The following is a 26,212-nucleotide window of genomic DNA, read 5'->3' as shown; positions in this document are numbered from 1 at the left end:
CCATGAGCGTAGAGCGAACATGGCATACGTGCGCCAGCAAAGGACACAACCATTTTCTTCCATTTTGGCCACTCCCCCGGTGTTGGAAACCGGACCCCGATTGGGCGTGACGGTGACAGCAGCATGCCTGTTTCACATTGCACCCAAGCACAAACGAAGCGTCGACTCTTCGGCTGTGAAGCGTAACGGCTGTGTTTGTGTGCGTGCGTGTGTGTATGTGTGTGTGCGTCACCCTCCTTTCTCGGGATCGGGAACCCTGGTTGCCGGTCGGAGCGCACAGCGCTACTCAGAATGCTGCCAACGTTCGTGCTCGCAATAGGTGTCCGCACAGCGAAGCCGCGTGAGCCGTGAGATCCCGGGAGTCGTCCCCTGTAGCGTGTGCGATCAAGAGTGATCTGTGATCTGTGACTGTTTCGAAGCATCATTGACATCCTATCGCAGTATACACACGTACACATACACACTTTACACGTTTTGACGCGCCGCGTGTGGGCGCGTGCAGTGTTACGCGCGTTTCTCGTTTCGTTCGACTGTTGTGATCACGCTTCGGTAGTGAACACGGTTCCGTCACTGTGCAAGTGCTATGTGCGGTTAAGGAAGTGTTGTGGTTATCCTGTAGTGTAGTGTTGGTCGCTAACGGCGTCGGGAGTTTCGTAGTGTGTCAAAACTGAAGCATCAAAATACGTAAGATTTTCTTGTAACGATGTAAAAGTGAAAAACAAGTGAAACATAAACGTGCACACATTTGAAACAGTTCCAGTGGTTGAAGAATCAGTGAGCGTTTATTGCATTCGCAAGTGAAGACGAAATGAATCAGTGTTTGTTATTGGTGTTCATCCGGTGAGCCAAAGTATAATATCGTACGGCTAGAAAACAGAGTAAGCTTGAACTGTTGTGGCAAAAGGGGCTTTGCAACATTCACTAGTGTTTCGGTTAGTGGTAACTTGAACAAACAAATCCTGCCACAAAATGATGATGAACGCTTTCATGGACAGTGGCTCGTCGGCGGCCCACCACTCGCATCTGGCCACGTTCGGCATCAAGATGTCGCCGGACCATCTGGAGCAGAGCAGTGAAATCGAATCGTCGGCAAGTTCGGCCGCTAGTGCAAGTCTGGCGGCCGCTGCAGCCGCCGCCGCCGCCAGTATGCTTCCCCCGGGTGCATCCGGCACGGGTGCGTCCGGTGCGAGCGTTGGCGGCTCGTCGGCCACCTCCAATGCAAATGCATCGGATGCAATGTTTTACCATCACCATCCGCATCATCACCACCACCACCAGGGCAGTCCGTCGAATGGGGCCGGTGGTGGTGGCGGGAGCGGAGGCAGTGGATCAGCCTACAACTCGCACCATCTCTCGCCTCCCTCGCACATGTCGTCGCACGCGATGGCCCCGTACCATTCGCGGGACTTCCTGTCGCTCAAGCGTGACAACGATTACTTCAGCACGGCCGCGGTGGCGTCGAGTGCGGCCGCGGCCGCCTCCAGTGCGGCCGATCCGACGTCCCTGTTTGCGCACGAAAGCCCGCTGAACCACCATTCGGCAGCGGCGGCTGCAGCCATCGGGCACCATCCGTTCCATGCCGGGGCGCACTCGATGCGCGCGATGGCGGCGGCCGGGTTGGCCACGGCCAGCGATTACACCCATCCGTACGCCCACCATGCCCACCATGCGCATCACCAGAGCAACTACGCCTCGGCCATGCACCATCACCATCAGCACCATCCGCTCGCCAACCTGCCCGTCAACCCGGGGACGTCCGGGGCGTTCTTCCGGTACATGCGCCACCCGCCGGCGATCAAGCAGGAGATGCAGTGCCTGTGGGTGGAACCGGAGCTGCCGCCGCACCATCACCACCACCACCACCATCTCGGGCTGGGTCTGTCGGCGCTGGCCGCCAGCATTGGTGGGGCCGGGTCGGACGGCGGTAGCCGCAAGACGTGCAACAAAATCTTCAGCTCGATGCAGGAGATCGTCACGCACCTGACGGTGGACCACGTCGGTGGGCCGGAGTGTACGACGCACGCCTGCTTCTGGCTCGGCTGCACGCGCAACGGCCGGCCGTTCAAGGCGAAGTACAAGCTGGTCAATCATATCCGCGTGCACACGGGCGAGAAGCCGTTCCCGTGCCCGTTTCCGGCCTGCGGGAAGGTGTTTGCCCGCTCGGAGAACCTGAAAATCCACAAACGAACGCATACCGGTAAGTCACCGTCCTGGCGGATCTATATCCTACCGCACCCTGGGGGGTGGTGGACCTTTTCTTTACTTCCAAGAACAAAACGCAAGACCATAATAAGGAAAAATACCGACAAAAAAATAATAACAGCAAGACCTCAAGGAGAAGTTTGCACGCTGTTTACCGACGGACTGTGGCAGCGCAAAAAAGGCAATCGAGGCCTTTGTTTTCCCAAAACTTCAACTCTGGGAAGGAGCATTTTAATGGGCAATACGCTTCCTCCGGGAGGTCCTTACGGCGATTGTTTTGTGCAGTGCTGGAGATTGGATTGTTTTCCCGGAGCCGTTGAACGTCTTGTTTGTTGGGTAGTTTCATATCAAAATAGTAATTATATTGTTCCTACCTTTCGTATTTGTTTGAGCTGCTCATTTCGGCTCAAAACGCAGCGGAAGCTTAATTTCCGAAGGAAAAAATGAGTTGCGCTTGTATATGGTGATTAATGAGTGTGAACTTGAACGAGCGAGAGAGCTCCTCGAATGTGTTGAAGTGGAAAGTGTGCCTTTCAATTAATGACTTGAAAGAGGCAATCGCTTCGCCCTGGCAAGATGTTTATGAAGTTTCCCCCTCTGCCTAGCCGTGATTGGGGAAAACAGTGGAGTAAACAAGTGGTTTCGTTTTTAATAGCTCAGCTTCGGTTGAGCATTGTTCATAAATTAAGACCTAAGCACTCGGGGTTTGTTTACATAGGTAGATAATTTATCGCCAAGGAGTTTTCACAAAATTCGATGCATATTTGCACGCTCCTGTTTCTTAAATTAGTTCCACCGGGGCACAATGTATAAAGTGTAGGAACAAATTTAATTACACGGCGGTACCAAAGTTAGGATTAGTTGTGCAACGGATCGGTCGGCTCAAATCGTTCCGTTCCGTGTAGTTTTTGTTTTCTTTAATCGCTCCTCGGCCTCATTCAAACATTGATCTTAATTAATTTCTAAATGCTACGCAACAACTCCTTTTAGTTCGATTTGTTTTGGGTGTTAGCTTGGGATAATGTTGTTGTATTTTTTGTTCTCCGGTTCCTTCCTCGAGTAAACAATCTTGAGGGTAAACGGTACATAAAAAATGGTAAGCCTGAGCGAACAACTAGAGAATCTTCCCATGTGTCGATTACCATCAGATGAGGCAAAGAATGATGAGAATTCCATTCTCTTCTTCTTGGTTCGGTTTCTTACCCCGGGCCAGCAGATTCAGAAAGGAAAAAGGAGTAATTAATCTCCATTTTCGAACGTTCATCACCACCAGAGACTGAGCGTGGCCTCGGGGCGTGCGCCCGGGCCCGTACAAATTGATTTCGTTCGTCCATCATTTCACACCTCCACGGTGATTTTGGAGTGCGCTTGATCGCGCTTCCTTCCCGATCGGTGTTTGTGTTTATGTGTGTGTGTGTGTGTGTGTATGCGTCTGCTAGGGCATGTAAATATGAACAGGTTTTCTTCGCTCGTCTGCTTGCCACCAACGATCGTTTTCATGTAGCCCATTAAAAATCGACATTCGCACTTCTTCTAGGTGGTTCAAGCCATTCAGACAGTCGCGAAGAGAGAAAGAGAGTGAGAGCATGACCTTTCAAGTGGAGGCATTTGGGCTTTAATTGTTGGGATAAATTATTATGGAATACCAGCTTACACCGTGCTTAGAAATCGATTTCAATAAATGTGTACACAGGGTGGAAATTGGTCTGAAAAATGGGAGAGTATTTCAACACAAAACCGAGCGCAGTTTTCAAAGCGTAGAGAATATCGATTTTTCCATCAGGCAGCCAGGAGATTATTTCAACACGCACCAAACACACAAACCACAAAGCACAACAGCCACTGCTGCTGCTGCTGCAGCTACTGGGGGAGTCTGTGTGAGTGTGGCCTTTGCTTCCCTCCCCCCAACGGGAGAGGGTTCCAAGGGAGACAGGAAGGACATTCACAGACACATACACAGACACACACACAATAACCGGCCATCAGTGGCGACAAAAGCAGAGCAGAAGCAATTGTTGAGCCACACAAACTAGGACGACTAGGATCGAGGTGGAGTGAAATGGGTTTGCCTGCTTTCCAACCTTCAAACGACCCCATAATCCAAGCCCCAAGCACACGTACACACAAACACACAACGGTAACGGGTCGCCTGGGTTGATCCTGAAGCGACGTGTGCCTCTGGTCCCTTGCAAACCGCGTCCTTCCCGTGGCTTAGTTTGTCAGTGTGTTGGTGTTTGTTGTGCATGATATTAGGGCTTCCGTTGTCCTGCTGTCATTGGCATATGCTGGCCGGTGGAATGGTGCGGTACGGTTACGACTACGGGCTAAACTTGGCCCCGAGGCCAACGTCCGTTCGTATCCTTTGCCATGGAAGATTGAGTTCATGGAAGTTGGAAGTGATCCTGCTGTTACGCTCCCACCCAGTTGCATCGTTTTTCCTATAAATCCGTGCACAAACAACAACAAGTAACGCCACTGGCGTCGGTTTCTGTCTGGGGAGGGGAGTGCAATGAGCAAACAATTAAATCGAAGTCATAACACAGTTATTTTAAATTGACCGACACAGAAGCTGGTGTTTACTGGGTTGACTTTCTCGGGCTTGCGTTTTCCGTTGCAAACTTGTGTCACCAGTGGTAGAGCATTTATTGGTGTTGTGTGGACATTGTTGGGCGCGATGCATCGGCTTAAGCCGCTAGATGGAACATGCGAAATGTAATACAAAAAAGGCAAGGTTTTTTTCCTCGCATGTGAAACCAAAAGCATCGCCCAGATGCAGTCATAGGTTAGTGGAGTATTGAATGAAACAGTGAACAGTGTGAGACGTGTGGTTGGGGTTTTGTTTTTCATTGTTTTGAACCGTTCAGGATGTCAGAGTGTGGTTTGGTTTTTGACACTTTTATAACGGCTAGCCATCATGATCGCCGGGTGCATCAACGATTGAAGCCGCCGCTCTGCATCAACTAGGCGTTATTCATCAGGGTCAACCTCAAATGAACTATCAACCAACGTCAACGATGACAACCTGTGAACTTGTCAGTTTTTGCACAACAATGTTTTCTGATGCGAGAGCAGATGGTTTGCAACATCATTTGCTACTTCGTGTGGTACATGTGGCGAAAAAATACTGCTTCTTGAAATATAGGTTTTAAAGACAATTTTCTCACGCTTTTCAGTTCTGAAAGGGAAACGGTTGGCGCGTTCGGTTCCCCAAGCTCCCCACGGTTACAATAAATATTGAATATCCTTGCCACCTGTATTGTTACACAACCGTCCAGCGTTAGGATAGGTTCGTTTGTTCAAGGTTCCAATAGGCTGCATTCAACTAACGTCTTAATTTACCAATCATCCGAGGTTGAAATTGGGTGTCTACTTTTCATTGGATGTGTGTGTATGTGTGTTTGTATGAACTCGATCATCTCCGTGTTTTACCCCTTCTACTGTGCAGATCCCTTAGCAGGGGTCCTCAGCTCGCTCTGTATCTCGGGCAGGATGATTGGATTGGATAAAATTGCAGCTTCTCTTTTTGCGCAAGTCCTCCACCACGATGGAGGCTGAAAGTTCTCATAGCGTCGAGAGATTGGTGTGAATCGGACAAGGTCCGAGGAGCTAAGCGATGATGGTACGAGCTTGAAAACTTTGTGGTACGTCTAATTCTACCTCCCCGATTCGAAACGTATAATTTTGAGTGTTCATTTTCACAGCGTGAGCTTCCATCGGACGTTGGTCGATCCTCCTTCTGCTCTTCAGCGGTAGCTTGCGTTAAATGCGCTTTTTTGCGTCCAAACCAAGCTTCCAAAAATAAATAAAGAAGTTTGAAGCCACAGCCCTGAGGGCTTACCGTAGCGGTTGAAGGTTTTCCATTTGGTGATTGAATATGGTTGAAGGTGTTGGCTGCGTGAGGCAACGGCCAGCATAGGCCCTCTGCTTTGGCTCTTTCCGTTTACGGAAGTCGATTGGGCCAAACAAGATCTCGCAGTTTTTGGTGTATAATTTACCCGCCCACTTTAGTACGCCCATTTTTCGCGCATCGTACCGGGAGAGTCCTTGAAGAAAATTGATTATCTTCCTTTTCGCTCCTCCGTGGTTTGGTAGCTGGAAGCGGTGGAACACTCACTCACACATCTAATCACGAGCGGCAGAGCGTGCAGCCGACAAATGAGCTGTTAAAACAAAACATAATTGCTTTCCATGGAGCTGAAGTGGTGTTCGACAGACGGCGGCTGGTCGTTAAGGATGGGAAGAGAGTGAAGATCATATTACGACCTACAGATAGCCTAAGAGTGGCTAGTAATCGGCTTCCTCGTTTTGTTTGCTTGCCACCCAGATAAACTCGGCTGCCGGTTACGGTGGTTTCGTTTTCCAGCATTTCCAACACCTCCTCAAATGTTGACATTGATTTTATCGATCCCAGACCGACAAGGCTCGAGTATGGGGTCGTCCGTGACGGGTTGAGTGTATCGTGTCGCGGCATGTTGCGTCTATGGTGGGTCACAGCTCATCCCAAAACAAGCCGTGATGTTGAAATGTTGTCAAACACGAGCTTAAGTGACCACTTGAGATAAGACTCCGAGAGGACCTTGACTGATCTTTTCGTGATCCTTTTGTACGTTCTTCCCGGGCTCACCTCGGAAGCACATCTGTTATGGGACAGCTTTCTTCTTCCTCGGTTACATTTAGATAGCGTGCCAATGGCGATCCCTCCTGAAGGGGTCCTTCTCGTTCCTCTGTGTCGCTCTTGTGTCATTTATTTTCCGTCAACATTCCGCCGCAAATCAAAACAAACCAATTTACGCGACACAAAAGGCACTCGTTCGCTCATTTATGTGCGGATTCCGGTTCCTTGTCGAGCTGACGGGGATTGCGATTCGTTCCTCGATTCGATTCCGATTCGTTTCACGTCAAACAATGTAATGCGCACTTCGGGCATGGTGGCGATGGTAAAGGAACAATGGCCGAATGGGAGAAAAAAGACCAAAAGGAGTATACTTTGTGTGTATGGCGGAACACATAATTTATCGATTCTTTTGGGATGGTTGGTGCGGGCGGAGGAGGATGGTTTGTTCTTTCATTCGCCGGGTTGGGTTTTTTTGTTCGATTTTTTTTATTTTCTATCGCTTCTTGGATTGCCTTCCGTTGGCCACGATTGCCATCGAGGTGCCATTAAAAATCTATCATCAACATTAATATCAAAATAATAAATAGCGAAGCTGGCAGAGGGAGTCTGTGAAAGGGGGAAGGATGTCTCCAAGTTCCGCTGCTGGTACAAAGGAATATCAATAAGAGGGAAAAGTGCTTAACGCGTCCTCATTCAGCGCTCCTTGAACGGCCATTTCCTTATCATGATTTCTCGGTGGTTTGCTCCATAACTACGGTGAAGCGAAATAACACCCACCATAGCAAAAGTGAAAAGAAATAGCTACCCTAGCATGTTCTTTCGGTCTTTCCTTTTGGTGGGTTTTCTCGAGCGTGTCAGTGTTTTTTTTTCCTCCAAACCTCCACCGAATCCACATGAAAAAACACAGCGCGTTTGACCATTCTTCCTTTTTTCGGGTGGCCATTTTTCCACCCATCTCTCTATTCCATTTTCACTCTCACTCGCTCCCCCGTTTACTTGGCGTGTTCACCCCACATTATCTATCGACGATCCCTTAGATCGACATGGGTCGATTGGTAGGGTTTTAGGGAAACTTTTTGTTCGTATTTTTTTTATCTCGCTCCTTCTCTACCCCATGCGACCAACGACGACGTCAGCGCAAGATTTCTTTGGCCGGCTTGTCGGTTGGGGCGGGAGCGTGGGGCTTGACACAAGGAAAACTGACAAAAACACACGGTTCTAGGATGAAAAATGACCACGGCCAAACTCCCTTGGCCTGCTTCTTCGACACTGTTTCTCCATCTTTCTTGCCGCTGTGACTTGCCATGTGACCATTTCCACCGTGGATGTGCGAAAGAAGGAAGTGTCAATGTGTGTGTGTGTGTTTTCGTGGAGTTGTGGTTTGCGCTTAGCCTACCTTTCTGGACTGGTGTACGATCGATGTCGCCAATGTCGGCGGGAAAATCCCTCCCGCACAGAGTAACACACAGAGCTTAAAGGAATGGCCAAAGACGACGACGGTCGTGATTTTTCTTCAATCTCCGGTTGGGGTGCTCTTTTTTATTAGTAGAAGCGTTTTCTGCTTTTGTGTGGCAACAAAATGGCGCTTTAAGCGTTGTTTAAACAGTACACAAAAACATCACTTTAAGGATATTAAGGGATGAGATGAATTAAAGTATGAGCGATGTTTATCTGTAACTGAAGTTAAAAGAAACAAAATCTCTCAAACAGATTACTAAGCAAGACATCAAAACACGAGCTCCGCTGCTAATCAGAAAATTGGAAGGTCGTGTCATTTTGCTTGTCGAAGTAAATTGTTTTTCCAATGACCCATAATAAACTCCCCTAACAGGGCAGCGCACAATTTAGGACACTCGAGCCCGATCTGCTTAAACACATCTCTCGGAACACGGCGATTACTATCTACAACTTTACGTAGCGTAGCGCTTTGTGACGCTTCCATGTGCCTGCTGGACGACGGTGTATTTTGTCGAACGTAACAAGCACGCTACTCATACCTCAATGTGTCAGCAACAGTTAGCAACGGCAACCTGCGAGAGCGCCTGTCCATCCCAAAAACCAATCCGAAGCCGCCCGTGTGCGCCGGCCGTGTTGGGTAGTTTGATTAGATAGAAAATTATCCAGCTCACGCTGGAGCGTTCGAGTGCGCCCGGGATAGGTGGGGTCTCTTGGGTGGAACAAATTTATTTCCCCGCCATGTTCTCGGTGCTGTCTTTGCGCTCATTTTATGATTATTTCCCTCGCTCTTTGGCCGAAGACGGTGCTCCTACACCAGCTACACCCCCAGAGTCGTCATCATCATCAACATCGCATTCGTCGTTTGTTGTTTGTTCGACGTCATCATGCTAGAACGGGGTGTGTGTGAGTGAGTGAGTGTGTTTGTTCGTAGTAACTGTCATAAACATCAGAGCATCGAATCGATTTCGAATTGAGGTTGGTGGTTGTAACGGAAAAGGAACATTGGAAGGGGGCTTCGCAGAGAAGGAGTAAAACTTATTTCAATCCCAGTGCTCATTTATATAAAAACGCAACGAGCTATAAGGCGCATACACGTCTAATATCTGGATATGTATGTGTGTGTGTGTGTGTTTCTGTCTCTGGGCCACGAAGCCCATATCTTGGCCACGATCGATGGAGGTCTGGGGAGAAACAAACGCACGTCTCGTGTACATCAAGATATGACAGTTCGGAGGATGTTTTTGTTATTTGACAAGGGTGTGTAGCAGGCGGAACGGAGCAGTGCCTGGCGCGGGTTGGTTCGGCGCCAAGTAGAGCACGGAAGCGAAAAAATATAAACCTCGTCTCTCACTTGGAAAAAGGCTCCAACGGCAGCTCGGCAGGAAAAGAGTGCGGGGTAAGAAAATCACGCACATCAAAAACAGTCAGCCTGAAGAGGAGATCAAGAAAGAGAGAGAAAAACGACGACCGGCTTGAAAATTGACTTCTTAGGTAATTTCAATTTGAAGTTACCTTTCATTTCCCTTTGCTTTGTATCTTTTTGGACTTTTTTCTTCTTTCGCTGCCTATGCTCGGGTCATATCTGACAGGCCCACAACCCTCTTCCCAATAGCCCTGAACAGCCCAGCAATTCATCCTTCGATCTGGGCCGGCTGATAAGAGATCTTAGCATTTTTAGCACATAAATCTTGTAAGCTCATAATGTTATCTTAATTTTGCAATATTTTCGTCTAGCTGTGATAGGCATCTCGGAACTTTCTGCAACTTTGTGGGAAGCGTGCAATTGGAAATAGATCTATTTGACCTCTATTCGAGAGCGAAACATCATGTGACACTAATCCGAACCGCTTGGTGATGTATGATGTTTGTGCTGGGACTTTGAAGCCACAAACGCCGACATACACGTCTGCCGCCCGAAAGCCGACCGTTCTTGAAAGAACCACAATTTTCGCACTCTCCAAAGAATGAAGCATCAGGCTGTAAAGAAGTTCGAAGCCGATGGTCCGATTTTTACTCCTAAGTTGGTTTTAAGAGGGCGTAGCGAGGATCAGAAAGGATCAGAGCGAGGGAAGGATATGAACAAGTATTCAATAACTAATCAAGCCGGCCGACAGAACGATGGCACGGAGGTAACTGTTTTGCCCAAAGTTCATCGTACGGCGGTATAGTTTCGGGCCATACAGGTCGAAGGATTAACCGGTGTTAGATGGTGTTGTTTGCTGGAAGCTCTTGGATGGATCCTTTTCATTCCATTCCCTTCCTTGCCTGTCCAATAGCAGTCTTTGTTTGCGTTGGTGAAGAAAAAGTTTGTTTGTTGTTCTACCCATCGACCTTGTTCAACTTCAACATGGTGCTGAAGAGTCTTTGGGATAGAGGAGAAAGAGAGGCAACTTTCGCAAGTATAAATAAACATATAAGTATCCTGCCCGAGAGGACTCGTATGTGAGAGAGCGTGCCAGGTATGCGCAAAGTGAAAGGTGTATTGTGGGCGCTCGGGACAGGAATGTCGTACAAACACGGTTCCTTACGAGCTTGTCACACGGCCATCATGGATTATGAGCCAGCTTGATCCTTGTCGAGGGAGAGAAAGAGAGGAGGGAATGTGTTTTTTGTCAGCGTCCTTGTTGGGAGTATTGTTTTCCTGGGCCGTATTCAGAGCGAAAGTGAGTAAAGCTACTTAGAAACTGGATTAGATCACTCGAAACGGATGCAGGCTCAACGGCAGGATTAGCCGGGGACATTGTGTAAGGTGTCGTTCGGGAAAGCTGTTGAAAAGCGTGTGAAATGGATCGATTATGAGCAGCGACGTGGGCTGACACGTATTCGTTCCTTTCGTGTTTTGCCTTTGTGCGTTGGGTCGAGGATTAGTTCGTAGAACATGCTTACCCGCTTCTGCTGATGAACTGGATGATGATAATTCTACCATTGGCTTTAGATCTCAAGATTGGTGATGGAAATGATTGAGTGATTAGTTGAATGGATTGAGTGGAGTTGTCTGGAATAGTAAATCACATCCTGGAACCAACCATGCAATGCAAAGCAAATTAATGATTGTTTGGACATTTGGTATCCTGCAGCCATATTAAATCGCCATATGTATTGCTTGCAAAACTGGAATGACAAATGATTTCAACCAAAACGCCGCTTCCAATCCCGCGGAGTCCTTTTACCTTCAAATTGTGCTTTAAACATGAAAATTATCCATCCGCTTTCATTTCGGAGGTTAGGGGTGTGTCCCGTACACAAGATGGCCGACAGTCAAAAAAATACGAACAGATGATCGAATTGTTATTAAAAAATAAATCCTCCATAGGTTTTACCCCCTTTTTCTCGGCTGTCATCACCGGCGAGTCTTTGGAGGGTATCTGTGCGAGAGCCAACAGAAAAAACTCGCTCTGTCGCAGAGGAGGGGATGATGGTTGACGACTGAAATCGGTGGTGGATTTCGAGGACTTTATTTTATCCCGCATTGACTCGACGGCAACCATTTGCTGCTTGTTGCAGTGTTGCTCGTACGCACCCAGTTGCCAGTGTTTTGGGGTGCTAGTTGCCGCTTTGTTTGCCCTCTTTCGCGTGTGTGCGTGTGTGTGTTGGTATTATTAGTTTTTTATTCGTGCGTTGTTGAGCGGCTTACAAACCCGTTTCCTATCGTGCCATACTGTCGATGATTGCGATGAGCTGGATGATGATGATGCTGATGACGTAGTTGTAGTCCCTCACGATGTGTTTGGATGATACTTATCATCGTCATTACGTTTCACGCTTCATAACCAGCCTAATCATGATGATCTTTCACGTTTCTGGCTGCCGGTCGGCCGTGGAATCCCTCCCCTAAATTTTCGATCTGCTTGTGCCTGTTCGGGTAGGTTCTAGCTGGCAAGGGCCGCTTCGTAGGTTGGCCCAGCGTTGATTCGTCCTTTCTAGCGCGAAGGGTTTCGCGCTTTGCTGCACATCAAAAGGAAGACGCAGGACCTTTGCGCTGCGTATTGGAAATATAATACGAACATCCCTTGTTGTTGCATCATACGGTGTGTCATTGAGGCGATCCTGTTCTCTCCTGTGTGCTAAGCTTTCTCTTTTTGTCCCACTCCCCTGCCCGAGCGCTAACGATGTGCTAAGCTAATAGCAAATATATTATCCAATATTTTATGTATCCTTTTTTGTCTTCTTCTTTCTATCACTGGTTCGCGCATTCCACATTGGATGGCTCGATCGCAACGGTAAGGTAGAAACCCTTGCCGCGTGTGATAATAAATGAGGCAAAACATTCTGGGCAGGATAGAAACTTTTAGCACACCATATTTTACAATCGAAACGTTTTGTGCTTCGACCCCTTTAAATGAGTGTGTGTGTTTGTTGGAAGACGGTTCTCCAAAACCAACGCGAGCTCCATTCTCGTGAAGCTTTTAATTGTTCACTTCACCTCCCCGGCTAGGGGGGGGGGGGAGTATTTTTCTTTCGTTTAATTTTTCGCCACGGTTTCGGTTTCGAGTGCACTAAATCATACCTTCCGAAAGCTTGTTCGATCGGGTCGGGACGGGCTAGAATTTCCATAATAATGCGATAAATTATCAAATAAAACTCTTCTTCCCATCTTTCCCGAGCGGTTCCCCCGAAGGGAGCTTCGCAAAAGATTCGTGGGCTTTTTGGTTGTTGTTGTTGTCCTTCGTTTGTGATGGGAAAAGATTCCTCCAAATTTCATTACCACGCCATAAATTAGGTGTGTATAAAAATGGGAGCAAAATCGAATTGTGTGCGTGCACGCACGCCAACCAAGAAAGAGACCAGGCACGGGGTGAAGTATGAGAAAATAAGCATAAGGTTGGCCACATTATTGCTCCACTGTCAAATCCCTTTGAGCTGCTTTCCAACGGGAGAAACCCTTGAGGGAATCTTTCTCCCTGCTGAACAGGCAATCAGAAAAGGGTACAAAAGTTGGCCCCAAAGATCGAAGCAACAGTGTAAAGAGTGTCCGTAGAGTTCTGTAGCGATGGGGTGTATAAACACACACAAAAAAAACAGCAAGAAAACAAGAACGGGATGGAAAGAATTATGTTTGTTTTATGTAAATGTATGACAGCGTTCTGTAGAGCGAGTGAAAACGCTTCAGACGCAGGTGAAAAGAGCCGCCCCGTGGGACAGGGTAACTTGTTAAAATGACATTTCAATACGCATTTACATTCCACCGTTTTTTTTCTGGGCAACAGAGTTTGTGCGAGTGTGTGCGGTACACGGTACGGCACAGTGAGAAGCGAATCGGCTCGCCGTGAGTTAGCTAGAACGCCATCGTCTCATCTAAGCCTTGCCGGGCGACGCCATTGAGCCGATACCGCTGTGCGAAAGAGAGTAATGCGAAGAAGAGGTGCGATGATGATTGGAGAATAATGGAGCTGCAGATAGGCCCGCAGGGAGACGCAGACAACCAACGCGCACGACATCTCAATATGGGAAAACAAAGCAGCCTCCCACTCTCGGGGGGCGAACACATACACAGACACACATACAGAAACAACGCCTACCCATACATGGCGTCGTTCGGGAGGGCGGATGGCGAAGGGTAGTTAATGTTAGTTTTATTCCTGTTCTCTCGTTCTCACTTTGGACATCCATTACCGTGAGAAGAAGTGTCTCGCGCACCGTTAAACAAGGTGTATACAGACAAGCCACTGCCTAGCACGAGGTGAGTTAATCACCTTTCCAAGTGCCGAGGGCAATTTATGCACCGGAGCAGTGTGTGTGTGTGTGCTTGTTTAATGTTTACTCTGATTCCAAACGATCCTCAAGCTGACGAGTGCTTGTTGGTGCTTGATGGCAAATCGCAAGAATACTGAACCCACACGGGCAAGCAAGAAAGACGCCCAGAGTGTGTGTTCGAAGCTAAATAAGAAACGTTTTCCCTCCGAGAGGTTGTTATTGGCAACCAAACAAGCGAGAAAGAAAGAGCGAGAGACACAGATATGCACGCAAAGGAAACGTGCTTCCACCGAGTGATATAGCGATAATAAAATAAATGATTTACTTTTACGATGTAATTTGATACCGATGAAAGAGACCGGAGAAAGGATCGATCGGTCGGTTAGAGGGCGAAAACGAGTCAACTACCATCGCCCTGGGGAGCAGCACCGTTTTGGCCCGCAAGGATGGCGCTCGTGTTCGCCCGTTCGCGTCCCATTCCACAATTAACTGCTATTGGTTTTAATGCACTGCCACGGCCAATTAAAGTGCATCGCATTCTGTTGGTCCGTTCCGGTTCCAGTGGAAGTTGGATCGACTGGATGCTGCTGCTCAACCAATCGGTCAGCGGTTCAGCCATTGGGGATGTTTTTAATTGAAGCAGTTGCTGGAAACATCCAACTGCTCGGCTTAAGATAGTTTGCACTAGGAGATGTGGTTTCATAACGTCCGACCAGTATGTCACTGGCAAGGACCTAACCTGAAAAGCATGGAAAAGACCATAAAAAGAGTGCAGTTTGTGCGTCATTCACACAGCAGGACATTGTTTAGAGGACGATGAACTTTCAATTCTGCTCGCTTCATTGTTGTGAGTGTATTGCGTGTCAGCATCGTGTCCTGGAAATGACAAACTCGGGTTCAATCTCCACTGACACAAGTAGGTTAAGCTGGGCAGATCGGTATAACCAGTGGAATATTATTCACGGAGGTCAATCTTAGTCAAGCTAACATTGAGTCATGCAACGAATACATTTGCTCCCGAGAAGCTAAACACTAATCGAAATTGAGGCAATCTGTTTTCTAAAATCTTGGACCTGCCACTGAGGGAAACGGAACGGTCTAACAAGGAGTAAGCAAGAGTCAAATATTCTGACAGTATAACACATTTTGGACGATGGGAACGGAAAGAAGCAACGAAAATAACGCAATTTCTTATGCCACCAACTCCACCACCGTCGCTCTCCAGAGAAAGGCAATCAATGCGATCACCATCCCAGCCCCACAGCCGTTGGAAGGGTTTCGGTTGAATGTTGCGCCTTTTGGGACTGTACCGGGTCTTTGAATTCCACCCTCCGTACAGCCCAGTCGGTTCCTTCTGGTGAGGCTTGGATCTCACGATTTGCTGATCGTTTTGACAGTTGAGTTATCTTGTTATTCTCTTCTGTCTGTGGGCTCGCCCGTCTCCCCGGCGGTATACACCATCGATGGTCATTTCGTGCGAACAAATTTTCCAACGCTTCTATTGTTTCAATTTCGACACGTTCCAGCACGTTCCCCCGGGCCTTCGTAAGCTTCTTGGCAGTGAGTTAGCAGGGTCCTTCCATTCCACCTTTGGAAGACAGCAGCAGCACGCGTATCGCATATCTCTCGTGTAGCATTGGCCGGTTTGCAGCGAATTTAATATTGTCAAAAAGTTTAATTTATGAGCGAGTGAGAAAAGGTAAAACACACTCTGTGTACTGGTGTAGCGTCTGTTGCGGAGAGCGCACAAAACCTTGAAAGTTTTACCCGTCCTGTGTTAGGAAAGTTCTCACAGTGGAGTTTGTGTGTGGGTTTGGTTTGATTCGATTTTCCTCCGGCATGAAGCTACTTTGCCTTTGCGTCGTGCGGTGGAAACATCTTACCAACGCGAAACGAGAAATGCGATAAACGGGCAAGGTTTGCCACAGGAGGGCGGAGAAGGAAGGGGGTGCCAACTTTTAAAAAAACGGAATAAGAGCGATCCGACCACCTTCAATCACGCAACGAGAATTGAGGCGTAATTCGACACCCTGGGAAACTCGTCATTCGAACCGCCCAACGGTTGGGCAAAACGGTAACGCCGTGCAATCATCATGATCCCACTACCGAGAACGAAACCTCGCTCAGCAAAGTGTGCCGACGAAATCGAAACTGACATTCGCGCAGTACAGTGCCACCACCGAGGTGTGCGGAGGCCACCGTTTGGCGTGGAATCGATGCTTTTTCGAAGCTCGCTCGTTGAAGAAACCTTCGTCCTTAAAAGAGACGCACTTTTCAACGGTGGTGAGATTTGTTTCCATTGTGTCCGTACTGTTCTTTTCGTGCTATTGTGTATGCGTGTGTGTGTGTGACCGATAGGTACGCCTGCCAAGGATCGTCGCAGGCGATGACGTGAAAACCACCACCGGTGCGTGTAACCTCACCCTCTTGAAGGATGATCGCTCTGCAAACAAACAGACAGCGATCCTTTAGGCCATGATCTTTGGGCACTGGTTTGTGAGGTGATAGCTCGGTTACTGCAAAACTCAAAAATCGAATGGTTTTTCTATTGAGGCAACGAAAGACGCTTTTAACATCCTGCTGAATGGCAGCAAAAGAAGAGGGATGAGAGGGTCTTTTGGTTTTTGGGTGAAAACATCTTTGTTTCTACCTGCATTTAGCAGTGTGTTGCGTACAGTTGCAGACAGCTTCAACACAAGCATTAGCTTCAAGGAAGCGAACAAAATTACTATTTCTGTTTGTGATCGCATCCTCTCCCTTTCCCCCCTTCCCTTTGTTGTTGGGTGAAGTGTACGAAAATATTCTGCTAATAACCACTGAATGTTAAATACTCTCTTCCTCGATTTCATGACCTTTTTTTTCATTGCCTGGAGGACCTTCAAATCTTCCTGCCCGTTGTGTCATCGGCTCATCCTACCCCCGGGCTCTGTACCGGGGCGATACCACTGCTACGGATGCGGTCCGTGGGGTTGTCTTCCTTCCGTTTAGCACGGGTGCGATTAAGTGTGCAGCGATGATGCTGCTTTCGGGCTGCGTACAAAAGCAGGAAATGAGGGACATTTTTCACCCTCCACCCTTCGGGAGGAAAGCGGATTCGGAGAGGTAGACTGCCTCATTGAATGGTCTGGCCCCTTGGTTGCCCTCGGTGCGCTTAATACCATGGCGAACAACACGCTGGCTGACTGCGACAGAAGAGGACGCTAACCACCGAGTCGAGTGAGACGGGGCGAATTAAACCGCCATTGTTTTCGTCAGTTCATTCATCATCCTAATCACGAGCCGCCCGGTAGTTGTGTCGCGTCAATACCCTGGCACATAAACAGAAATAAATAAACAACTGTCCTGAGCTGAGGTTGGTTGAGGAGCGAGACGAAAAAAAGATCACTCAAGAGCAGACTTATCACGACGCTCAAACACACACACACACATATAAATATAGTTCGTGCACAAAAAGAGCTCGGTACAATAAAGCACACGGTAGCTGGGTCGAGCTGTTTGTGTATTGGCGTCATATTTGCGCAGACAAATGAGGCTGCCGGAGCAGAGGGACGTTGACAATTGTCATCTGGCGATGGGCTGCTGGTCAAATGTCATACGGCTTTATTCGCAACGGTTCGGTCGAGATTTGCGCTTGAAGATGTGTGTCTGCGTTGCCTTCGTTTTGCGCTTTGCAGACTCCGGTTCCGGTTCTAGCAACAGCCGGGCGCCATTACGTCCAAGAAGCCAGTCAAAAAGGTTACAAGCGAAACTAGTTCTGGTCGTTAGTGTGCTTTTTCTATTAGGCGATTGCACCAAAAGCCGCCAACTGGAAGGACACCATTCCGTGTATTGATATGGTTGTGCTCATTTCTGCCATAATGACACCCGGAGCTGTTTGGTTCCGCGAGCAGTAGAACGCCATTCCGGTCCGGTTTTCGCACGATACACACGGTCGAAGGCTGAAGGACGCACGGTAATAGGGCGCGCACTATAAATGACACCCGGCCGTATGGATGGGGCCCGTTGAAGTGTGTGAATGTTTTTGAAGTCTTAATTATTTTGTGATGCAATCGTGTTATGTGCGCGGGGATAATCAACGGTTGTGACTTTTTTGTTGCTGGTCGTTACATGCTGGCGAGCGACACTCCCCCCGTACTGCGCAGAGTTGAGGTAGAAATGATCCTCTATATTGGCAGCAATCGTGGCGATGCTATTAATCATGTTCGATTCCCAAGTTCGACGTGCATTGACGAATGACCGATTGGTAATGGGGTGTATAAAAAATGGAAAACCTTCACTGTTTGCAAGCCGTAGAAGGTCGTTACGGGGCGATGTCATCTCGGCTCAGCCGGCATGATCATCCGCAGCAATACGATGTATCGTTTATTTGCTACAATGAGCTGGCATGATGGTTATAGCGTCCACACCAGACTCAGTAGTTGTGCACACAGAGCCACAGGAAGTGAGCAGAAGAGTATGGATGCTGCTGCAATTATTTCGCGATAGGTTTAAAGCCAAGCCGATGAAGCCGCATCCTCACAGGGAAACGGTGGGTTGGTCGTGATGCCGCTCATAAAAATCATGAAATACATAATTTATTATCTAGCAAACGGGCGAAAAATGCTTATTGCTTTGTAATCGAAATAATCGTATGCAAATATTTTACTTTGTGCGCTGTGCGCAGCATCCGCTGCACATTTCTCGACGGCAAACCTCCATAAAAATGTAATATGTTGTTAAGAGTATAGCAAAAAAGCAACAAGAGCCTAACAGTCGTCTGGTCACGGAGCTCTGGTCGGGCAGGAACGGGAAGATAAGAAGCAAACCAAAAACGGTCGTCGAAAACGTGCTGAATGATGGTGGAACAATATGGCAACATGGCAGCGAGTGGTATTTGGCTGCTGCCAGCTCCAACCCCGCCTTACTTCGCTTGCTCCATGAGACATTTTCTGTACGACTTATGATTATCAGCATCATCATCTTTGTCACGAGAGGAAGGGAAGGTGTGAAGCAGGTAAAGTCGAAGGAAATATTGAGTCGAGCTAGGCAACCGTAACCGTGCACAGCTTAGTTGCGGCTAGCGCCAAAATGTCGATCACCGAGGAATTGGCCCGCTAGGAACGTGTGCCGATGCCTAAACAGATGACAGAAGGCCCCAAACAGACAGGGCCAACTAACCCGCTCGTGTGCTGTGTCTGTGAGCACAAGTGCCTGTCTGCCGTGTAGGGGTACTGCTAAACTGCTGGACGCAATCGATCGTTGCTGATCGGAATGTAGCGAAAATATGGCTGGCATTCGCGGGTTTGCAAGATGCAAAGATTCGCCTCTCCTAAACCATTACGTCGGCTGGGTTTTGCAGCGCAGTGTCACAGTGGTCCAATGATGGGAAGACGGGAGACGAGAGCTTGCTCAAATACAACACAGACACGGTCGCGCTGTGGAATGGCACGATTTTCCAATGAAAACACGAGCTGCTAAGCGGAAGGAAACCAGGGGTTGCGGCAGGGTGCGGGTGAAAGAAAAACGAATCGAAACAAAGTTCTTCGCGAACGCGCTGTTTAAGGGTTGAGAGAGATTCCCGTCTCCGAAGCGAAGACAATAGATCGAGATTGTTAATTTTTTTACACATACTCACTTTTCCACTCGCTCCAGTTGCTCCCGAGGGCAGGGCAGGTTTGGGCCCTTTTGGCCTGCCCGTCGTCGAACCCGGGAGTAGTGACTCCCCATTCACATGTGTTGCCCTGTGGATGGATTGGAGTGAGGTGCAGAGCACAGCAGGAAGCGTACGGGGTAGAGTTATGGCTGGTCTGGTCTGGTCTACCGGCCGGTCTGGTGTCTTCGGTGGTATATTTGGATTGCGAATGGGACACCCTCGGCAGTTGCTGCCGCTGCTTGCAGGAAGGACAAAGGTCGTGAGTAGAGTCGTGCAATTTGATTTAAGGGAGTGTTATATATTTTTATTGATTTCACCCGATAACACTGCTGCACACATATCGGTACGGTTCGGTTCGGTTTCCACGAATCACACTGACTCGCTCTCCCACAACATATCCTCCGTTTGGGGTTCTCCGCCCGCTCACACAGACACTAACACACACCTGACCTGATGTTGGGGGACTGTGCATAAATTTCGTCCAGTATGGATATAAATTATTTGCTTCGCAATTGTGATCTCCTTTTATGCCAGACAGGCTGCATCTGTCTGTGCCATCTGCAACAACGACCTGCATGAGAACCGTGAAAGTGGTGGTTCCCCTGCCTGGGGTTCGTGCAAAAAAACCGTTTGCAAACGACGCAAATTGTTATTTTCTCTAAAAAGGAAGATACCAATTGACTGGTCAGACCTGGTCGGTCATGAATGTGGTAGTTGTGGCAACATATGAAGTGCCATCGTATGAAGGCGGGAACAGAATCGGTTATTTGTGTTGCAAGTTGTGTAGATCGATCCATTGGACGATGATGTATTGGTGTTTTTTGTTTATGCTTGAAACCGCAAAATATAACGGTGTGGAATAATTAAAATTCCTATTGGAAATGGGTATGAACGCTTGTTATCGGCTAGAAACTGTACAAAATCGCCCAAGATCACTGGATAAAAGCTCTTGACGTACGATGATTCATCTCAAAAACGTCGTCAAAGCGGGCATCTGGCGGTGAGGTAAGAAATTTAATCATCTCAGGCATCCGTCGTCCACCAGAACTCGCTTCGAAACAGAATCTGATCGCCCCTGCATACCCGTGTGTGTATGTGTGTGTTTGCGTGTGTTGTTCCTCGAGCTCTTCACGTGTGTCTATTTCTACTCCAGACGCTTCGACGATTATCTTGTAAAACATCTTCCCATTCTAATAACAAAGGCACTAATAGCATGAAATATAATCCTTTTCGATGCCCGAAGGCTCGCGCACGCTCACGCCCGTTTCGCTCATTACTGCTGCTTGATGCTGCTGCGGCGTGATCGGTGTGAGATGGAAAGCAGCGCCGCGACGTTTATGCGACCGAAATGCGAGGACGCGCGCGCGTGTGCCTCCGCCGGGAGCACACAAACAGACACACGACGGCGCAGTATTGCACTCCCCTGCGTATTATCTGTGGGCAGCGATCTAAATGAGGATCGCTAAATAACGCTAAAACCATTAAGAGATAAATTTTGATCCCATATATGCGCATCGGCAGCAGCAGAAGCTTGGACCATCTGTTCGGGATGGAAGGAGGGAAACAGAAAAAACCACACTCCTCTCTATCCAAACAACGACGGCGACGGTTGAATTGCAGGTGATCATTTTCAGTTTTGTGCGACTCATCATGTTCTGCGGCGGCGTAAAAAAATAACTCACAATGAAAATGTGCAAGCATTCAATTTTCATGTACATTTTTTGCTGCTGTCCTGTGAGCAGAACATGGGCTCTATACGTTGACATCTCGCTGTCATATGCCACGGAAGGAAGAAACACGAGAACAGAAATTGATCGAAAAGCGGCCATGATCGTGCGTTCCTCGCTTGTGTACATCTTATTGTGTGTGTGTGTGTGTGTGGGTTGGAAGAAGGTGCACCAAGTACACTGCTCGGGCTGTATGATTGGTGTTGGGATCGCGATCGCTGCAGCATGGATAAACAACATGCACTTAAGTGTACGCTCCTTCCCCTCCTCTCCTCCCCCAACGCAGCATGTGTGTGATCACTTTCGCTGCACTTAATCGCAGCATGGGAGGTAGGGAGGAAAGCGCAGGAAAGAAGAGAACAGCGGGAAGACACATTTTCAGGCAAGTGATTAATTTACACGCTATTTGTTTGTTTGAATATTATTCTGACATGCGCTTGGACGCGCGCACGTGGCGTGTTGGTGTTGTTGTGGTTGCGCAGACACGCTGGAACCTGGAAATCACTTCCACACACCAACCAGCGCAAAGCGGGGTGCTGTAAACAATGTACAGTAAGATGCACGTGAGAGAGTACAAGCGTTCTAATTCAGGGAGGGGAAGCGGATGCCCAACGCTCCTTCGCACGGGACGACTGGGTGCTGGTGAGGTGGTGGAACAAAAAGTGACAAATGGTTTACGTAAGATCCGTCTCGGAGGTCAACTAGCTCCATTCGGTTGTCAGATTTGTTCCAAGTACATGCGTCACCGATGTAGCACGAGCTCGTGGACGCTCGTACGAGTCCGTTTTGACAGGGCTTTCGGGAGAGCCGGGTCAACAACACATCTGGGTCAGTGCTGGGGATTTCTTTTTTTTCGCGGAATGTTGATGCGGTGTACGTCAGCGTCAGTCGCGGTTGTATGACGAAACGGTTACCAGCAGCCGTCAGGCTAGGTCAGTCTATCGATCGGTGTTATACCAGAGATCGCGGGCCGATTTGATCGTCGTCCGGTTTTCGGTGTTTGACAGCCGTGACGTAGATGATAAAAGTGAGATAATTTCTTAATTAGTTTCAAGCCTTCCCCTTTCGGTTGAGTTCTTGTGGTTTTTTTTTCGGGGGTCCTAATCCCAATACTGCTGACCCTATAGCTTGGGGTGAGCACTCGGAGCACGGCTCCCTGAACGAAACCGTCCAGCTGTGGTGATATTCAAATTCCTTTCGCGGGTCAGTAGCTCAGTGAAACTCCATCCATAGATCCGGGGGAGCTAGTACCAAGCGACGGAGTGGCGTGTGGGGATCTGCTCGTACGGACGCTTGATGGCCAGGTACCAGATTGTGTGTAATGCTCGCCAAACGAAACAAAAAAAAAGGGAAGGAAAACATTCCAATCAGACACGATTTCCAGCCAAACTCTCGCATCGGTCTCATAACGCAAAACATCGCACACATGGGCTCCAGCACAATACAACGGAAAGAAGGGAAGAAAACAAAAACGCTTGCCGGAGAATGAACACATTCCCGCAAAAGATCCACACCGGGCACCATATCTGGTTTCCAGATACATGTGCTCTGTTATGTTTTTGTTTATGTTGTTTGTAGTGATCGTTTCTGTTGTTGTACTGGTTGCTGAATTGTATGTTCCGAACTACCTCCCTTCGGGATCTCTCATCCTCGCGGGCCACATTCGCACACCTGACCACGACGGGGACGGAGTCTCGAGGCTCGAGAGACCACAAGAACGCGCAAACCAGGAACTTCGTATCTCCGGAGGCTGTTGTCTTTTCGGTGGGATCTCTTCTTGGTTCGCTCGCTCTCCCTCTCTCCGGACAGGCTCGTAGTCCATTGTTTAAGGAGAATTTGAAAAATCTCCATCAATACCATTCGTGCCTGTTTACGCTCCATGTCTCCGCTTTGCCCCGCTATACACCTTCGCTGGGCATCGGAAAACCATTAATCATAATACCGGAGCGGGTGAGGTCGGATTTTTCGCGCTGTAGAATCTCACGGGGGTGTTGCGAAGGTGGTTGGCAAGCGGAGCTCAGCGCTCTGTCCGTCCATGCTTTGTACTTTGTACGTGAATAATCGAAGATGAACGATCGGCGGGAATGTTCAGGGAATCTCGGAACTAGCAGTAGACGAGCTGGGACCTCACCTGGCTGCCGGCGTAAAAATAGACATAATTTGTTAATTAATATTTGACCTACCTGTTTGCTAATGGTTCGGGGTCGCTTTCCGATTCGACCTCAATGGTGCAGCACAAAGGAAAAGAATAGATAAAAAATGGACTTCAAAAATCCAACCAAACTACATTTTCAGCAGAAAAACGAGCTTGAAATCAATTTCATCCAACTGTTGCTGGAAACCCGACCATTTGCATTCTTGTTTTTTATTTGTGCACGAAAGCGGACTGGGGTTTGGTATCCTCTTTGCCTGTCAGCACACGCGATATCCTACAGGAACGCTGCTGGCATGGTGAAGGGCGTGGTGTGCAGCTGGAGGTGCATTTACTGTTTCGTCGTGTCCTGCCTGATGGAAGTTTGCGCCCGAAGGCCGAATTCCGAAGCGTTATGTGTTATTTTTTATTACTCTTCGCTTCTCATGTTAGGCAACTTAAACGATCTATCAACATGTCAATTAACACAACATGATTCATCGTGTGAGTATTTACTGCCTCACTGGTCGGCTCGCTCGGATCTGCGTGTTGTACGGCTGAGCTGTGGAAGACGAAACGGTGTTTGTGGTGATTGCGTTGGAGATGGATTTCAACAATTGAGTACTAAAATTGCAAGCATCGTTTTACGATCGATAGGCTGTAGCAAACACCAACACAGGCGCGTTTATTGCACGATGACCAACGCTTAAAAGGGTATTGATTTTTAATTTACTATTCATTCAAACGTTGAGAAGCGGGATATCTCTATTCGATTGGGGACAGTGAAGCGGAGTAGTAAGTGTCGTTACGGTCCTTGGTCACGCACCATCTGCTTCATCCATAAAGAAGACATCCCCCAATTGAGGAGCTGAAATGTAAACAATTCACGCCACTACGTCGTTCCCTAAAACGCTGCGAAAGGTGGACATAAAAGAGCTAAATACACAATTTATATACCAGCGCACGCAACGCACACGGTGGTGTGGTGTGACGGTAAAGCTTAAGAACGACAGCTACCGATGGAAAGCTGAATGGGAATCCAATTGTTCCAAGGACAAAGGACAAAGGTCCTCGGGCTGTCCCTGCAAACGGGTGCCACACTGTGCTCCCCAAAAGCGTCGGGTTACGCTCTGTGGTCTTCATTCACGGTGAACCGAGCGGCTTCTGTGAGCGCTCACTCATCGCTCATCTTGCTCACGTTTGCGCAATGAAAGGGTGAGTGAGTTGAGGTTGAGGCATTATGCTCCCTCGGAATGGTGACGAGGCCAAGCCCCGGGATAGTCACATCATCAGCAACAACTCAACTGAAGCAACCACACCCTCCTACCGTGCCATCGTTCCATTCTGTTTCCACCCCGCCCTCAGATATCTCATTAGGCAGCGCCATAACGTTCGGTGAGCATTCTCCCCCAAAAATGGCAATGTTTGCGTGACACCAAACACGGAGATAAATACATTTGTGTTTGGCCGCGGCACACACATACACACAGAGAAGGGGGTCGTTGTTGTTGTTGTTTGGCGACACAGCGAAAAGTGAGAAGAAAAACCTCCCCCATCAGAAGGAAAGCCGAACGCGTTCGTTATCTGCTGGTGACACCTACGATTCATGTTGGGCGGGGTGGCCGTCTGTGTGTGTGTGTGTGTTGAGCGAAAACGGGGGTGTATCATACACGCGACCGAAACGATTTCGGGTGGATCATGGCGTGTGTATTAAGGAGGGACCGTATCATATGCTCTCGTGCTTGTAAAGAGTGTATGCGCTTATGCGTTTAATGGAGTGAAGTCAACCGTGCGGTTTTTCGAGTGAGCAGTGTGCTCGGGAGTGTAGGTGTACTTTCCTTTCCAGTAGCAGTACTTTGTCCAGGCGGGCCCAAGAACGGGAAATTTTGAACTTTGAATGAAGACCGTGGTCGTGGGCCAAGTTTTCGCCATTTTCTTGTGCTCCAAGTGTCTGTTTGTCGTGTCGGAACGAGCGCAAGTACAACGTACCTCAACTTCCACCATTAAAGATGATAGTCTAATTCATTTCCTGGATTACATGGTGGCACCGGGTCGTGCACGGGTCGTGGGCTCGTAATTCATTTGCATTAAATTAATAATGCCTATTGTGACAAAGTTTTCATTAAGACACCCTCTGCCAGGGCCGGTAAAGCAGGTGAATAATTTAATTTCAATATAAAAGCCACTGTAATCACAGCCATAATCATTTTCCAAGCTCTCCAAAGGCCTCTGTCTCGGTCGTCGTTGCAGGGTTTTTGGTTCGTACCTGCAAACCACGACCCACAGCAAATCGCAACGGTCGGTGAGTGTCGACAGGACGTTGTCGTTAGCCAATGCTGGCGTTTGGTTGCAATTAAAATATGCCCGCAGGATCGTGTGGCCACAGGTTCTTTGTTGTTTGTGCTGATTTCGCGCCAGCACAGATGGGGTCTGCCCGTGAAATAGCAGTTGGTCGGCAAGGAACGCTACGAGCCACACGGTGCAGCGTGTAATGAGATGAATGATTTAAAATCATATTTTACTACCATCCATCCTGCCCAGCGGAGGAGTGGTAGGGGGTGATTGTGTTGACTGCCGGCTGGCGCCGACTTTCTGCAAAATTTATGACGATTTTATGACGCTCTGAAAATGCTGGAAATGGCTTTTTTGGCAAACAGCAACAATCAAATCGCGCTGGCACATCGTCAGCGTCTCGTCGCTTGTCGGTTATGTGGTTATGTTTATGTTAAATATAACCAAAAACGAAGTCTCCC

General features: G+C 48.3%; 1 protein-coding gene across 1 annotated transcript in view; it reads left to right on the top strand.

The window, feature by feature from the left end:
- Positions 1–265: 265 nt before the first annotated feature.
- LOC1281886 (pair-rule protein odd-paired) overlaps positions 266–26,212 on the top strand; it is a 34,286-nt gene continuing 8,339 nt past the window's right edge. Inside the window, exon 1 of the mRNA XM_321856.6 lies at positions 266–2,197. Within this exon, the coding sequence (XP_321856.6) occupies positions 970–2,197 (1,228 nt within the window). The 5' untranslated portion in view covers positions 266–969. The remainder of the gene's footprint in view (positions 2,198–26,212) is intronic.

Source organism: Anopheles gambiae, chromosome 2 (genome assembly GCF_943734735.2).
Source record: "Anopheles gambiae chromosome 2, idAnoGambNW_F1_1, whole genome shotgun sequence".
In the NCBI taxonomy this organism is placed as follows: domain Eukaryota; kingdom Metazoa; phylum Arthropoda; class Insecta; order Diptera; family Culicidae; genus Anopheles; species Anopheles gambiae.
The sequence above is the reverse complement of the archived record's forward strand: the minus strand, read 5'-3'. Positions and strand labels throughout refer to the sequence as shown.